General features: G+C 37.2%; 1 protein-coding gene across 3 annotated transcripts in view; it reads left to right on the top strand.

Moving 5' to 3' along the window:
* The first annotated feature begins 3,960 nt into the window (after window positions 1-3,960).
* The window catches only part of LOC148723848 (QRFP-like peptide receptor), a 14,546-nt gene continuing 1,834 nt past the window's right edge, over window positions 3,961-16,672 (top strand). The window contains exons 1-3 of one of the 3 annotated variants that reach the window (XM_088734120.1): window positions 3,961-4,109; window positions 15,433-15,489; window positions 16,145-16,672. The exon at window positions 16,145-16,672 is cut by the window's right edge and continues 1,834 nt beyond it. In XM_088734120.1, coding sequence (XP_088590246.1) covers window positions 16,168-16,672 — 505 coding nt within the window. In that variant the 5' untranslated portion in view covers window positions 3,961-4,109; window positions 15,433-15,489; window positions 16,145-16,167. Of the gene's footprint in view, window positions 4,110-13,659; window positions 13,852-15,244; window positions 15,339-15,432; window positions 15,490-16,144 lie in introns of those variants that run through there. The other 2 variants (XM_088734122.1, XM_088734123.1) reach the window with 2 other exon arrangements.

Raw genomic sequence — 16,672 nt, 5'->3', positions numbered from 1 at the left:
CCGTTCCTGAGCTTACTACAAGAAATCGTCAAGTTACATCAGACTTGTCAAATGCCACATTAAGATGTCATGCAAACGGCCTGGATTACAACAAGTTGCATCTCTACCACTCGCGGTGGACATTTCAAGGCCTCGCCTTAAAAAAAAAAATGGAAATTACAGCGTGTCTGATTACTTTCTGCCTCCCAACTTTTGCCAGCAATAGAAAGGTTCTACAATTCTTCGTTTTAACAAAATTTCTAAAGAAAATTTGGGTCAATACGTTTGTGAACTACTACAGTCTAATACTACGCTCGCAGTAGAAGACATTTTATTGGGTAAGATATTCATTTATTTTCGCTACCATTGTCTCAGCATCTAACGGTATGACGCTGATCAGCAATCCTGTAAAAACTACGCTCAAAATTGGAGTTTATTTTCTCAGTTTTTATGTCCATCCATATCTAGCTCATGACTCAAAAGCATCTGAAACAAATTCTAAACTTCAAGTAATGTGTACAAAAGCTCTCCTAAAGGGCATGATCACTATTTCTGAAATATCTTCTCTGTACCGTTAACTAAGTTCTTATATTTATCAAACCATCCTTCCTGCCCTTTTTCTTCCGTGATTCCTTCCATCCACCCATTCACCCATCCACTAATTTGCACGTGCTCAGTCACTGGCACTGATTTGTGGAATGTCAAAGGAAGTATTAACCGGCGTCGTATAATCGAGCCTTCACAAACAATGATGTATTTAATCAAATGGTCGCTAGTAAAACCGCATGCATAGATTAACACTATGATTGTCGAGCAAGCCCATGTAACAGGAAATTAGTGGCCACGAATCATTGAAGAATGTGTAAAACAAAACTGGAACTTTATTAAGTTAGCTTAAACTATCTTATCACTCCAGACTTACGTATCTGGGTGTGTATATCCGTAGCTAATAAAACAAAGCAATTTGTAACTCTAAAAATGATGGGATTGAGATAGGTCGTAGAACAGAACGTGTTTGTTTGTTTGTTTGTTTATTATTATTTTATAGAGCATTACAAGCAAATTTACACAACCCGCATATAGCATTAGCTAGTCTTGGCGGGTATTAGTAATAAATAATTAAATACTATACATTGTAAACTAAAGAAGTTTCACTACCACAATAAACTAAAGAGATTTACAATAAACTAAAGAGATTTCATTGCTACAATATTATAGGGGTTATAAGCCATGCATTAGTTTACTACATTATTAGCTAAAAGATACGTACAGTTGTCATACAAATTAAATACAATAAAATTACTAGTGAGTTAAGACAAGACAAATACAGGCAGAGCAGACTGGAAAGTAGAGAGGAGAGAATTGTGATATACGGATGCGAGCGAAGTACTACAGTTATAATTTTCGATAATCATTGGTATTGAATTTCAATGTTAGTGAATGGGCGTCAACATAATAGTCCTCAATCCCAAGTATAGTCAAAAGCAACTTTTGAATTTTCCTTTTGAATGCTCTTTTCGTGAGCTTACGCAAGTCAGGGTTTAGACAGCTCCATAACCTCGTACCAAACGCAGAGAAAGACTTAAATTTCATTTGGAATCTAGATTTCTGTACATAGAAATTCTCCCTGGAAGAAAAACGCGTGTTATATGTATGGACGTCAGATGCATTAATAAAAAGTTCGCGAATATTCCTAGGTGTAGAGCTAGTGTAATGTTGGATTGTGAAGAATAAAGTCAAGTTAACCGAAAGTATGCAGTCCAAGTCTGTAAAACCAGCGTGTGCAGAGTTTCCTCATAGCTAACATAAGTGAGAAATTCTGCGAACTTGGCAGAAGATAAATGAAAAGCAAAGCTGTAGAGGAATTTTTGAGGAGATTTTGAGCAAGAGCAAGATATCTAGCAAGAATCAAACAATCAAACCCCTGCAAGACTAATGATAAACATGGCGGCTTCAAAACTAATAGATGACAGAAAATAGCCTTAAATAAACTTTGTAATTTTATGCGTAACTAGATCTCATGAGGGGTGGGAACATTTCGCTGACCCCCAGTCCGTGGACTACCCTCGATGGACTACCCATATGGACTACCTAAATGGACTACCCATATGGACTACCCTAAATTACCTACCTTCACGCGAGCGAATCGAGCGAAAAGAGGGACTTCATTCTCTTTTGTACCAGACGCGTTCAACCGGCGACAACCTGTTAAAAATAAACCGATATATTTCCACGATATATTTCCACGGCTGTTATTAAAGAGAAAACAAATGCTTCGAGAATCTACCAGGACTGCTTGATCGCTCTTGACTGACGCACGGTTGGTGTTATTGTGTAGCTTTAGTTTAAGCTTCAATGTACTGCTCTAATCGTCTGAAGATCGCAATATCCGTGAAAATAACTACACTGTAGAGCTGGGCCCAGAGATATTTCCTAGAATATAAATATTTCCTGCTTACATAGCAGGAAATAGTTACACTTACGGACAAAGAAAGGCAGCCGCACTAACACATTTGGTGTTTACATTGGACATAAAATCTGTCATCGCGTGCTTGCGACAAGTGCGACCCTTTTGTCGCAACCAGACATAACTATGTTCGGAGGACCTAAAGATAAAAAAAGCCGATGTCCTACCTCTCGAGGACAGCCAAGCTTATAAGATACAATATTGTAAATTCGAATTACTCACCACCCTTCACGCGTGATGAATGAATAAAGAACAAAGAAGAACAGCTGACCAGCGGCATTAAGAAAACAAAATGGCGACCATCTATTATCGATCTCTCTTTTTTTTAAAGGTAGGTAATTTAGGGTAGTACATATGGGTAGTCCATATGGGTAGTCCATATGGCATTTAGGTAGTCCATATGGGTACTCCATTTAGGTAGTCCATATGGGTACTCCATTTAGGTAGTCCATATGGGTACTTTATTTAGGTAGTCCATATAGGTAGTCCATTTAGGTAGTCCATATGGGTAGTCCATTTAGGTAGTCCATATGGGTACTCCATTTAGGTAGTCCATATGGGTAGTCCATATGGGAAGTCCATATGGCATTTAGGTAGTCCATATCGGTACTCCATTCAGGTAGTCCATATGGGTAGTCCATTTAGGTAGTCCATATGGGTACTCCATTCAGGTAGTCCATCGAGGGTAGTCCATGGACTGGGGGTCAGCGAAATGTACCCACCCTCTGGTGTTCAATAGCCAAAATATAGAACAATTGTTGAGCGAGTAAATGGTAGTTAAATCAGAGTTAATGCTTTAGTATTAATTCACAAGCGGGGGAACCCTGCCTTTAGAGATTACAAGGAAACCTTGAAGTCTTTTATTTGATTCATATAATCTACGATGGGTAAGGTCATTCGAAAGCTATTGCATTTTTCGTTATTACACAATGCGATAAAGAAGTTAGTACATTTCGGGTTGAAAAGTTATTACATTTTGCGTTGAGTGATTTGTTACATTAGGCGTCGATATTAAGGCATTTAATTTTGCGTTAGCTTTCCATTTTGGGGCGATTATTACATTTTGCAGCGTATCATTTAGACTTGCTGAATCAAATTGTAAAATAACCCTCGAAGGCCATCTTAGGTTAGAAGTTTAGAATATGTCTTCAAGTCAGTTAAAAATGGCATTTTCGAAAGACAACCATCTGGAATAATTATGAATGTGAAAAACAGGGCATCAGAGTGTCGTCGGTTGGATTCGAAAATATCGATCTAAGGAAACCAATCAGATCTGCATGAAAAGCCAAATAAGAAACTTACTTAAAACAAGGTTTTGAGTAGATCTGATGAGACCTGAAGTCGGGCACAAGAAAACATTGGACCTAATCACCTTATTATTGTCCAGCCTGCTTGTAAAGTCAGACAAAAGTCACTCTGAATGCTACGCTCTATTGACAGTCAGATATTATTTGCATAAATCACTCTCCTCCTTATTTTCAGTTTCCTATTTCTTTTTCAGTTGATATCGCTGATATTTGAAAGACCGCTTGATAAGACAGACTCCATGGGTGATATGCTACCTTCTAGTGTTCGTAATAGACCCAACCGGCTCAATTAATAATATTGTGGTGTGCCATTCAAACTCTTGGGTAATTACGCCTTGGTGACGCTGACCTCGCACGTAAATCGTAATTTCATATTCGTGGAAGTGGTAAATCATTATTTCAGCACTCAATCATCCTGAAAATCAGTGGACTTGGAAATCACTTCGAATAGTAGAGGTGAACACGTACTCACGGACGCAAGGAATTGCGTGAAATGGATATCTGCTGTCCAATAGATTATTCCTCGGTTAAACGTTAGACCGGAAAATGGTAATTAGGACGTAGGCCGCATTTTCACTACATTTTATCGCGGTTATACAAAAGATTCAACTGAAGACATCTTTTAAGATGTATGCCTTTTAAATGAAAATGTACCACCTCTTAAAGACCCCCCAATTATGTTCATCTAGAATATTTAAACATAAAACTCTGATGAAAATATATTCATCACTTTGGAAGGAGGTAAAGTATGCTTAATTAACTTTTTACTTAAAGGGAAGGTACGGTCTAGAAAAGTTTATCTCAATTAGAAGACTTTTTCCTCAGGAGTTCGAAAATAACAGCCATTTTGTCCAGTTTTCTTTGTGTTAGCGACAACAACGCTTTGAAGTTGCCCATTTTTACAACTTTCGCGGTTAGAAAAACGCCATCTTGGATATTACGTCAGTTCCGACATATAAATAGTCAAAATTTGTTCGGCGCTTTGTCCTTGTTGACCTGTTTGACGTTTTGGGCATTTTTGCTATCTCTTCTACCAATATCGATTCTTGATTCTTAGGAGGTAACTTTCCTTTTTTAGCAGCTTTAGGCTTTCGTGTTTCAGACGTTGGAAAAGAATTGTCTGCACTTCCTTTTAAATATTTCGGGACCATTGACTTTCAATTTACCACGAAAATGGCAGCTGCAAACAACCGAGCTACAACTTGGCTTTCTGTCTTGTCGTCTACAAAATAATATTTAAAAGGATCGTTTAAATTACTTTATACTACGATAAAGAACCTTCAGATTATATTTTTCAAAAGCTATACCATTAAAAAAGGTTTAAGGTCAAAAGATCACGGTTATTTTTAATCTTCGACGATCACGCAATGTCAGCAATCAAAGCGTGGAGAGAGTCGCAAAAAATTCTTACCTTAGAAGTTTTATCTATCGTTCAAACTCACCAGGGTGTTTAGGAAATCTGTTAAACGTACACGTTTCCCTCTCTGACTGGAGATTACAGTCAGGAGTAAAGCACTCAACCATTTTACTAAGTGAGCATTGCGTTACACGACTCAAGACGCCATATTGATAAGTTTGTTTAGAACCCTCCAAAAGTGCCTCCCTGGTAACTTGACGTCACGACTTCGGTACTCTATCGTTGAAATGAGGCGAACTTTCATGTGATTGAATGTCAAAATCATACTAAAATTCAAAAGGAAAAGGTGTAAGCCTCCACAAGCTACCGGAAAGTGAAATATTAAAGAAAGGTCAGCCGGCAAAAATAACCCGCGACGATGGCTTGCCGAACCCTGCAAAACCTAAGAACTGCCAAAACGAAGACTTCCAACGAGATGTACAGGCATGTAAGTTTTCCTTGCTGACCTTCGCTTCGAACTGAAAGCTATGCTTACCTTTTCCATATTCAACACAAATTTCAGTTATTTATTTTATGAACTTTTTCAAACCATTTTATTGTAAGCGAATAAATTGGAGCTCGAAATGGTGGTACACCGTGTGTGGTAAATTCTCAGTCGCCACCCTTGACCAAAGCCGATTTTCAACATCATGTGCTTTTCCAAGCACTGTATGAGTCCACCTAGTAACTTTTCTTTACCCCACTAGTCACATTCTCCTGTGAAAAAGAACTAAGTGACATTTAATACATTGCGAGCAATTAATTAAGACAAGCACGTTTGCGACAACTACAAATTATCGTTCGTCAGGCAGGCGCCCATATGTCACTATATCACATCGATTGGACACGATAAAAATGATATGAAAATGCTTATCTCTTCCAACTAACTGTAAAGATCAATGATATCCAGGTTTTTTTTTTTTGTTTTTTTGTTTTTTTTTTCGAAAACGTTCGGCGGCAAAATAAAAGGAACGGGATGATCTGATGATAACGCAAGAGTTTGAGGATAATGCAAGCAACGAGAAGAAGTTGATAGGTATTCCCAAACAAACTTTCGGAGTAGAAAATAATTTTCATAAATATCAAAAATCGGTCGGGTGTTCGGTCACACTTAAAAGACGAGGTTACCCATGCTTGCATAGTCTCCTTCCAAGCCGTTGTCTGGGCTTGTCACACAACGCTCCCTCCCAGGTTGGTGGGGGAGGAAGCGTTCCGTGACGAGCCCAAACAACGGCTGCGATGGAGACTAATGCTTGCAGTAAGTTCTAGAGTTGTGGGGTTTGTTCAGTGCATTACGCACAATTATTTATGCTTATTACCATTTGAAATCTGTTAAATTGGATGGAATATGGCTGCCAAACGGTAGCAATATTTTTAATCCTTAAATTATTGATTTTATGTAGGCCATATATTTGTGAATTTAAACTTTTTAGATTTAAATTTAAACCTTTTTCATTTAAATTTAAACTTTTTGATTTAAATTTAAACCTTTTTATTTAAATTTAAACCTTTTTTATTTAAATTTAAACTTTTTTTATTTAAATTTGAACTTGCAAAATTTCATTTAATCTTCCTGGGGCGAGCGCGGCCAGACCTCATTCTCATGTGAAGGACGGGAAGAGGACTAGGCTGTGCTCGTGGCATCATGGCGGCAAACAGCCAGTTGGATGTCGGTGAAGAAGTCGAAAGATTTTTAGCGTCTGTTTTCATGGAATCGAGGAAGTTAGATCTTCAGAGAAAAGAAAAAGAATACGAGGAAGATTTTATGGCTGACTTGTTAGCACACCTTGACCTGCTGAGCAAAACTGTTGAGTTTTTGGCTGGAATTTTAGATTGGCCTGATCTTGATATCCAGAAGATCTAAAAAACTTGGAAAAAATTGAAGACGTTTTCTCTAAAATCGAGAGAGAATTTATTACGCTTTATAACTTACATCAGGGGGTGTCGTTAAAACACAATGTCAAGCTTCCGTCGTCTGTTTTAGAAAGTGAAGGTCCGCGTCGAACGAAATTCTACATTCCCAAGGAATTGCTCATAGTATTACCTGGTTTGAATTTCTCTTGGGCCACAATATCAAAAAAATGTTTGGGGTGTCAGGATGGACCATTATGCGACGCGTAGCAGAATATGATTTAGGCCATTTGCAGAAGTTTTCTGTTATTTCTGATGAAAGGATCGAAGATATCATCAAAAACTATATTTCTCGTCATGGCTCTACTACGGGTGAGCCTTTTATGACAGGATATTTTCATTCTTTGGGTCTACATGTACAGAGAAGTAGAATAAGGTCATCTCTCAATAATGTTGATCCCCATAATACAATCTTGAGACGGGGAACAGTTGTATCTAGAAGAAAGTACTTTGTTAAATGGCCAAATTCCTTGAGGCATATTGATGGCCATCACTTTCTTATTAGATGGAAATTTGTCATCCATGGCTGTTGTAAAAGAAATTCAAGAAAAATAATGTTTCTACATTGCAGTACAAATAATACACTCAACAAAATTACTTCAAGGAAGACTAAGATCTGTAGAAATCACTTAAGCGGGTAATTTGTAAGTTTCTAAGTGTGCATCAGAAATTTGTCAAACACAATCGGAGACGAGTTTAATATGATTTCTAATTGAATTAAGTAAAAACATTGCAATGAAAAGAAAAGCTAAATTTGGGTTTAAGGTCATTGTATACTGCAGAGTACAATTTACGATAAAATTTTTCTCCTTTCGGCCAATCAGAATCAGGTAATTTTGTTGAGAATATCATGGGTTGGAAATTATTTGCAACAATTGAAAACTTCCAAATTTCCAAAAAAAATTATTAAATTGCTTTTATTCAAACTGCAATATTAACTGTATACATGACCAAGCTAGGTCACTATCTTTATAACCATCTAACTGATCAAAATTGTATTGAACTAGAAATGAAAACTGGAACTTTTTTCTAAACAATGTCCTCTTGTGGTTATCATGTCCTTATGAGGTTATAAATGCTGATTCCTTAGAATTTTAAATGACCTTGAACCTAACGGCACTGAACTACTAAATCATAATGTGCAGGAGTCAATCCCCACATGTTCTTACCGCATAGGTATTTTGTGCGTATTCTCTATACCAAGATATCTGCTACACTTACACAAATAAATGTCAAACAGCCTTAACAATTTAAATACACCTCATTGCATAAATGTTGGCCTTGGAAAAAAAATATAACTCTAGTACTTTAGCATGTTAGGAATATATTAAAATACAAAAGAAAAATAGGAACGGTTTTCTTTGTATTATTACTAATGTGCTAAAGTTCTATTTCTTAGACGAAGTTTCTGCCAATAGGTGTAAGAAATTACACCTTTTACAATTACCCTTGTAAAATACAAAGTTATTCCATGAATCAGATTTTCATGGTTCAATTGCCCTATAACACTATGAAATGAAATCAAAAAATCCTATTGTTCCCAAGCAATGGAACTGAAATAGACGAAATGGACTTTTGGTTGAATGTTAACACAGCCTCACAATGCACTCATGTGACTATGATACTCAAAAAGCTTATTCTTTGGGGTTTTTATTTTGATTTTGTGAGCCAGAAAAATAGTACAAAAATATCTTCATTGTTCTTGGTGACGACACATTCTCCTATCATGTTAAACTAGTACTAGTAGGGACCTTAAGCAACCACGACGGCGGAAGGCAACGAGGACGTGGAAAAACAAGAGATCTAATTGGCAGAACAATAGCTCAGCACGTTCGTTTTGAAACTTTGTACATTTCTTAGCCGTCCTATGCAAAACAACAACGTGAAATCGCCAAAATTTGCGTCGTCTGCGAACCGAAACCGCGACGGCAAATTATTTTCATTTTCATTTGGAACTCAACGCTACTTTTATACGTCATGCTGAAGTTGAGCTGTGGCGCCATGTTTGAAATTCTGACTAAGAGTAGAAATTCATTTTTTAATCAGTCTTCCTTGGCGTTGCAGTCCTGATTCCTTAAGGCCCCTAGTAACTGATATGTACATCTGATTCAGGCTCACTGTATGACACACCTCTAAAGTGTGTTTGACAGTTACAATTTGTTTCATTATATCCAGACATTCATTTCTTTTGTTTTCACTAGTATCGATAACATTTAGTCCTGCTTTCATTATCGGAGAATACTGAATAGTAGTAGTAGTACTGAATAGTAGTAATAATCTTCTGAAAGATAGGTATAAAGACCATTATCGAGATATTTCATCTTTATTTCGCAGTTCATGAGTCTGATTCACTCCTTTCTTGGTCCCCCAAGGTCTTTTTCCATCTCACCTATGAACTCGACTTCAAAGGTCGTAGTGTAATCTTTAATTCCAGCAAGCACTGAGAGGGTTGTTTGCGAGAGGTTTTGTCGATCAGCACAAATGAAGTTAGTATTATCATAGGCTTCATCACATTGAGACTCGCTTTCAATGTCTAATTTTCTACCAGGGATGAGGCTCTTTTGTAGAAATTTTAATATTTCTGCTGGATCAGTGAGATTTTCAGCGTCAATACACTGAATCAGGGCACTCACTACTTCATGACAGTGGGGTGATGTGGAAAATTCATCCCCTTTATCTTTCCCCATTTCTGCCCCTTTTGTGGTTGCATCTAGAGAAGAGGAACTGGATTCCTGCAAAGGATCATTGAGACCTTTTTCTGACTTCACAATGGCAGTGATAGAAATTTCGTCACTGAGATCTTTTCCATCCACAAGGGCATCATCACAGATAAACTCAAATCCCTGCTTTATTTTGACATAAAGCAGTCCCTGACCAGCCATTTTCTTTACTACAGCATAGCTATATTCAGTGCCTGACCCAAGTTGGAGAGTTGAAATAGCTTTGTGTCTTACCTTGACAAATTCAAAATCATTCATGCCCATCAATGAGTATTTCTTCTTGAGTGAATCGGGAATCTTATTTCTGATAACGTTTTCGCCGTCCTCGTCAGTCAACATCAGCATTCCAGAAGTTAAAATTGAGTCCCACTTCAAATTAGGAGAGCAACCGTCGTCTTGCATTTCTTCATCTTCAAAACAGCGAAGGAGAGCAAATTCTATTGGTTTTTGCTCTTTTGGCTTCATTTTCTTTTCTTTAACTTGCTTATAATTTCCTCTAGATGCAGATCTCAGTCGTTCGCTTCGATTAAGACGTCGGCACAACCCAGAAGCCGAGCTCTCTCTTAGCATATTATTTGCTCTATTCAGTGTATCCTGAATAGAAGAAGTCGAAGACACAGATTGAGGTAAACTCTTGTTACTATCAGCAAGAATCTTTGATGCTTCATTAAGGAGCTTTGAAACTTTATCAAGGTCGGACGAAGAACTTGCCGTCATGATGCCACGAGCAGAGCCTTGTCGTCTTCTCGTCCTTCACATGAGAATGAGGCTTGGCCGCGCTCGCCCCAGGAAGAATAAATGAAAATTTTCAAGTTCAAATTTAAATTAAAAAAGTTTAAATTTAAATAAAAAAAGGCTTAAATCTATATAAAAAAGTTTAAATTTAAATAAAAAGTTTAAATTTAAATGAAAAAGGTTTAAATTTAAATCAAAAAAGTTTAAATTCACAAATATATGGTTTACATCAAATCAATAATTTAAGGATTAAATATTGCTACCATTTGGCAGCCATACTGCAACTAGTAATATCTGCTTGATGCGTCTGGTCGAGAAACAAAATTATCTTTAATCTATTAAATTTTCTGTCTTATCACAGTTTCTCTACAACCTCAATGACCGTACAACATGTGAAATAACAATTTTTTTTTCTTAAATGGGTATGCAACTGTGCGTTCGTTTGTGGCTCGGACAGTTGCTGAGTGGTGATTTAGCATCTGAAAAATTCAAGCACTTCAAAGTGAGACTTCTTGGAAACGTCAGATTTATTGATTTACACTCTACCATTAAAATAGAAAATTTGGGATCAAACGCATTAAGTATTGATAACTCAAGAAAGTAAAGATGAGGATATAAGGTATGACATCTCTGATTTACGTCCGGCTCTATCTTTTTCTTTAGTTCTGAAAAGCCAGAAGATTCTTCAATTATGCACCCATATGCGATATTTCCTTTTTTCTCCGATCCGATGTTTATCACGGTTGTAATACCTTTTAACCCTTCCAATGCAGCTGAGTTAAAAATATTCATGACTGAACCATGTTCTGACTCATGACACCAAAAGAATGATGTAAAACCAAATTTTATCTGGAAGATAAGTTTTAATTAAAAAGGTAACTTAACTTACAACAGAAGAGATCAAGAAAGGGGGCCGCATTTGAAACGATTTTAAACCAATTTTGACCTTTCTAGAATAGTGGGACTGTGTCTTTTTGGGTTGATCACGAAACAGACGTCTTTATTATGACTAGAAGCCCCTTTAGTTGCGTTAAAAAAAAAATTAGTTAGCCCAAACCAACCCTCATTTCTCCAACTTATCATGTCCCAGACAACGAGAGAACCCCTTTTGTCAGTTTCGTTGTCATCTTCATCGGAATCGTTGCTTGATGGAAGTGATTTTTCTTCGCAAGGTTCAACCGTACCTGCAACTTCCATTTCTTTAAACCACGCTAGCTAAGTGCGATGTTTTATTACGCACAGTAGAGCTTGGGGAAGAAAGAATTTATTCGTTGTTAGTCATCAGTTCAAGAGTATTTCGAGGCCAACCACAACAAAACTGCAATTGGCATATAAGATTTGCATGCGTCAATTAGGACTTTCTAACGATATCACAGTTTTTTACGACAACAACTGCTAATAGACGGAACCACTTAAAAAAAACGGATTTCAGTTATTTTGAAATTTCTTTTACCGAAATTGGATTTTACATATGATAAAATAAAAATAAAAAATAATAATACGCAACATATGTCTTTTTGTAAAACGGCGCGGGGTGAATAATGATGCTTCTTAAAAGGTTAAGACATCCACTCCGACAAGATTGTTGATTTACATGCGCTTTTGTCATATCTGTTTGCTCAGCCATCATGTCACATGAGGGAAACGTCATTCCCTTTAAACAGCTCGGTAAAGAACTTACACTCTCATTGCCTTTGCTCATTTCTGCTCACACTTTTAATTGAGCCACCAAGGCAGCCACAGAGCTATACGCCAAACTACACTGAACCTGATTCAATTGTGGATCATGCAAGCGTCATTCTTCTGATGTAACTTGACTCCAGGCAGGAGCTTCATATGCTGTAGTTCAGTCTCTTGATGATTTGCATACCCGCATCAGCTTTTATCTTGAGGATGAAAATAAAAATGGCGCTAACTATAGTTGAAAGATAGTTAAGACTCTCTGATTTCTTATTATGAGGCCCACTTCCTAGGTTTGCCTGATGCTTCAATGATTCCTCAACCATATAAGTGCTGCAGGCTAAAAAGAACGATTTACATAACCCGAATGCTAATGTAACACTAACTATGGAGACTTAAAATAATTCGCTCATGTTAAGCTGAGCTGGTGTTTATGGAGTTTTTTCAGGTCTATTTCAACATTCAGTCAGCCGGCCATACGAATGTTAGCTGTCGCAATATCTTATCCAATTTTTCTTGTTTAATTATCATAGAGATCTTTTCTCAATTTGCATTTAACGAAAGAGAGTTTACGAGGAACTTTAATTTTTCAAATTAGCTTCCGTTCTCGCAAAGTTTTCTCCTGTTTTACGCCTAATCAAACACGCGAAGAAACTTCGTCTCACAGGCTGAAGACAAATATTTGGGTAGTACGGCGTCAAATAATTTCGCAGATGCAAGTTTTGAAGATAATTTTTCAAAAATGTCTTTCCTATATCATAGCACGGCGTAGCACCAATAACTCAAGCACAGAAACGAACTATTTAAACGTGACAAAGTGATTCTGGCTGCTTCTTTCGATATCGTTGCGACATGATCTACTAAAAAAAAAATTTAAAAAAATTGCTGTATTCCTTAATTAAAAAATTCAGGATATGTAAAGCTTCAAAGTGTCTCTGTCAATTCACCAGCCATCATACTTTAATCTAACTCTTTTATCAGCAGTTGTGCCGATAAAGACTTTGTACCTAAGAACTGACATAAAGGCCAAAATTGAGAAGAGAATCTTGAAGTTAAATTAAAGAAAATGACGATACGACACTATGTCGATTCAGTTCATAAAGGAAAGCTTTTAATTTGTTATCTGCCCTACTAAACAATTGTTTACTCACGACAGACCCTGTTGGGTGCTAAAATCGACAAATCGATGTCGAATTTCCATAGGCGAAAATAAATATATCGGGATGAAAATTAAGTGAGTTTAATGCCTATACGGAAAGTTATGTTTTCAGGCATATATTCCTTATTCGATATTCGCCCGCTATTTCAACATGGCAGTACATATTTCAGAGCCGTATAACAATTTCAAAGTCATATCTCTGTGAAATAAAACAAGGGAATTATCTGCATGCAATGAAAATAAGAGACAAGGTTATGTGATAAGAATTAAATTGACAAGTTTTAAAAAAGCAATTTTGACATTGGAGTGATCTGAAATACGTTGTGCGCTTTCTTCTAATTACGTATGCTAAGCCGAAAACGCCGTGAAGTGAAATGTTGACGCCATACCAAGTTGTCCTGCAACCTAAAAGGTTGTTTTAATAGGCTGAGTTGTGCAAGGATCCTGTGGCGAGTCCTGTTTTAATTTCTAGTCTTCGAGTAACTCCTCTAATGCAGGTAAAACTGATATTTTCGTTTCCTTTTCCTTCCATCAACGAAGTTTACGAGCGATTTCTATTTCACAAACACTAACTGATGTTCTCAGATAACGTTTAGGCTGAATAATATATGGAAGTTTTACCGAAAAACGGTTCATCTTTGTTGAAAAAAAGGCTCTTGTAAGTTTTTCAATCTTTCAATTATTACACTTCAAAGATGCCTGGGATTTTACGTTTTCATCCATTGGTTCAACTAAACCAACAACATTCTGTAAGGAATTTGTCTACACTTTCTGTGCATTGTAACGATCCTTGGAAACCATCTTGGGATGAGAAAATTCTAAGCCTTGTGTTACAGGAAGCCTTTCAGTTAAATTATTATTTTCAATTATTAGACATAATTGCGTTCTGTTTGCACAGTGCATTATTTTTTCTCGAGCTAGTGGATTCTAATGAAGGTCTGTCATCGACTTACAGGAGGTTAATTACGTAATTAGACCAGGAGGTTAATTACGCATTTAAATGTGTTTTGAAATACGGAGCACCTGCATCACCTCCACAAAACTTGAGAAACTGCAAAGTCGCCTTTTTGAACTAATCTTGAATTTCCGCGCGTAGGACAGGTTTCCAGCTTGTTTTTATTGTTTTTGTTGTTGTTTTTATTCCCTAAAGTTGATGAATCAAAATCATTGGAGAAATCGAAGAAAAAATTGGTTTAAATTATAGGAACGGACTGATAATGGCCGTGTTTGTTATATGATCATTTTTGTCGATCGCATACCATTTTGAACATTACCTAATGTAGATATCCAGTACAACAACCTCTCGACGTAAACTTTCTTTTAAAAGTTGCTCCAAACAGAGTGCGTTATCTTTTACTGTCTTATCGGGTAGAGTTTACGTTTAGGTGCGTGTGAAATTCCCAAGATGACAGCATGTTGCCTCAAACGCCATTGACAATCGGTTAGAGTGAAGGCGTTTGTTATGGTGGGGATTAGAGTTTCATGTAATATTTCCTAATTCGATGGATAAAGAAGCAATTATCCCTAGATTCATTACGTTATGGGTTACATCCTTACAAAAATAGTATAACCCTCACACACATCATGTAAAATAAGACTTGCTTCAAAGCGAAATAGCTACCAAACGGTGTTCGTTAGTTTGACCTCTGCCGCATTTGAGCTTTAATTAGTTTTTAGTGACTTTCAAAGCGGAAGACACAAGCCCGTGTTGTACGTGGATGGACTATTAATATGAGCCATGTTGGATTTCAATTCATTTTAAGCCCCACACATATAAGCATTTAAGTTTGATATTCCTGTCCGGCTGTCATGAGGAGATGCGTGCCCGATACCCGCATTAATATTCAAAACAAATCATCTTGAAATGTTAAAATAGAGGACTGATCACGATTAAACTCAGTAGTTCATCAAGTTCATCAGGCTCGGGCTTTTGAATTTTCAAACCATTGGACGAGGGAAGCAAGGTTGTCAAGCTTGTCTAGAGGTATACGGTGTCTCTTAGTCTACATCAACCTGAAGAAACACTTGGATCATTGAACTTGAAATGTATTTATTTTCCTTATTTTCCCTTCCTTTAGAGCTAAGAGATTACAAGTCTATAAGGTGACAGTGGTCTTCCATACATTCTATCGCAGGTACATAGCAATGTATTATCAAAAGACAATTAACGCCTCTAAACTCAATAATTTAGAGGGGAATAAGTTGATGTTGAAAAGCGAATTCAAGGGGAGATCGATTCTCTGTTTCCAAAACAATTCTATACATGTGCCATTGACGGTGTCTTTACATACTATATCGTTCATTATCTCAAGTGCTATTTTTGTTCTACCAGGTGTTCAACTGGGAATGAAAGATAAAGTGAAATGAAATCGTTATTGCTACTGCTTCTTTCTGATAATCTGTGCTAACTTAGAGTCTAAACCTAAGCATTACCTTCACTTTGATTCTTAGATTCATTATCAGTCACAAAGTTATAATTATTTATCAAGAAACTCGTAATGTGTTTTTGCTTGCCTGTTCCTGTTTCCACCAATTCCTTCCGGCCTTTCCACTACTCCATTGACGTCCAGGAACATCGGTCTAAACCAGAGTGAGCTTGATTTTAAAAAAAGTTCTTACAAGTTTTTCTCTATAAATTCTCAATCGATTCCTCTCACTGCGTGTGGTTCATTTTATCTTGTAAACGAGGTTGCTATCAGATAAGATTTAAGGGGCTAGGCTGTTAACTCGTGATTCGTCAAATAGTAATATCAGGGTCATCTAATCTAACAACAGATCTATCTTATCTAGCAACAGAAAAAGAGAAACCGAAGATGGCGTTAAAAGAGACCGAGGTGGTTATCCTCACAGTCCTGTACGTCATCGCGATGCTCGTAGCATTTTCGGGGAATGGTTTCCTCATCTATATCGTGTGGAAGAAAGCTGAAGTAAGATCGCTGACAAGCTTCATGTTCGTCAACATGGCCATCGCTGATTTGCTGGTGACGTTGGTTGTGATGCCCTGGTCGATTGCGCAACTCTACACAGACGGTTTATGGATGATACCAGGAATATTGGGAGACATCACGTGCAAAGTTATCGTATACACTGCCTATGTCACTATAACAGCGTCCATCCTCTGCCTGACATTCATGGCAGTCGATAGGTACTATGCCATTGTTCATCCCTTCCGCCGCCATCTTTGGTTCCGAAAGCCTAAACTGACAGTACCATTTATTTGGATCGTGTCATTGGCTTCTATGTCCGTTTTCCCTGTTGTACAAACCGTGGAAGAGCGCCATTCCCAATGCATGCTATCTGTTTACGTTTTGGGTGATC

This window comes from Stylophora pistillata, chromosome 9 (genome assembly GCF_964205215.1).
Source record: "Stylophora pistillata chromosome 9, jaStyPist1.2, whole genome shotgun sequence".
NCBI lineage: Eukaryota > Metazoa > Cnidaria > Anthozoa > Scleractinia > Pocilloporidae > Stylophora > Stylophora pistillata.
The sequence above is the reverse complement of the archived record's forward strand: the minus strand, read 5'-3'. Positions and strand labels throughout refer to the sequence as shown.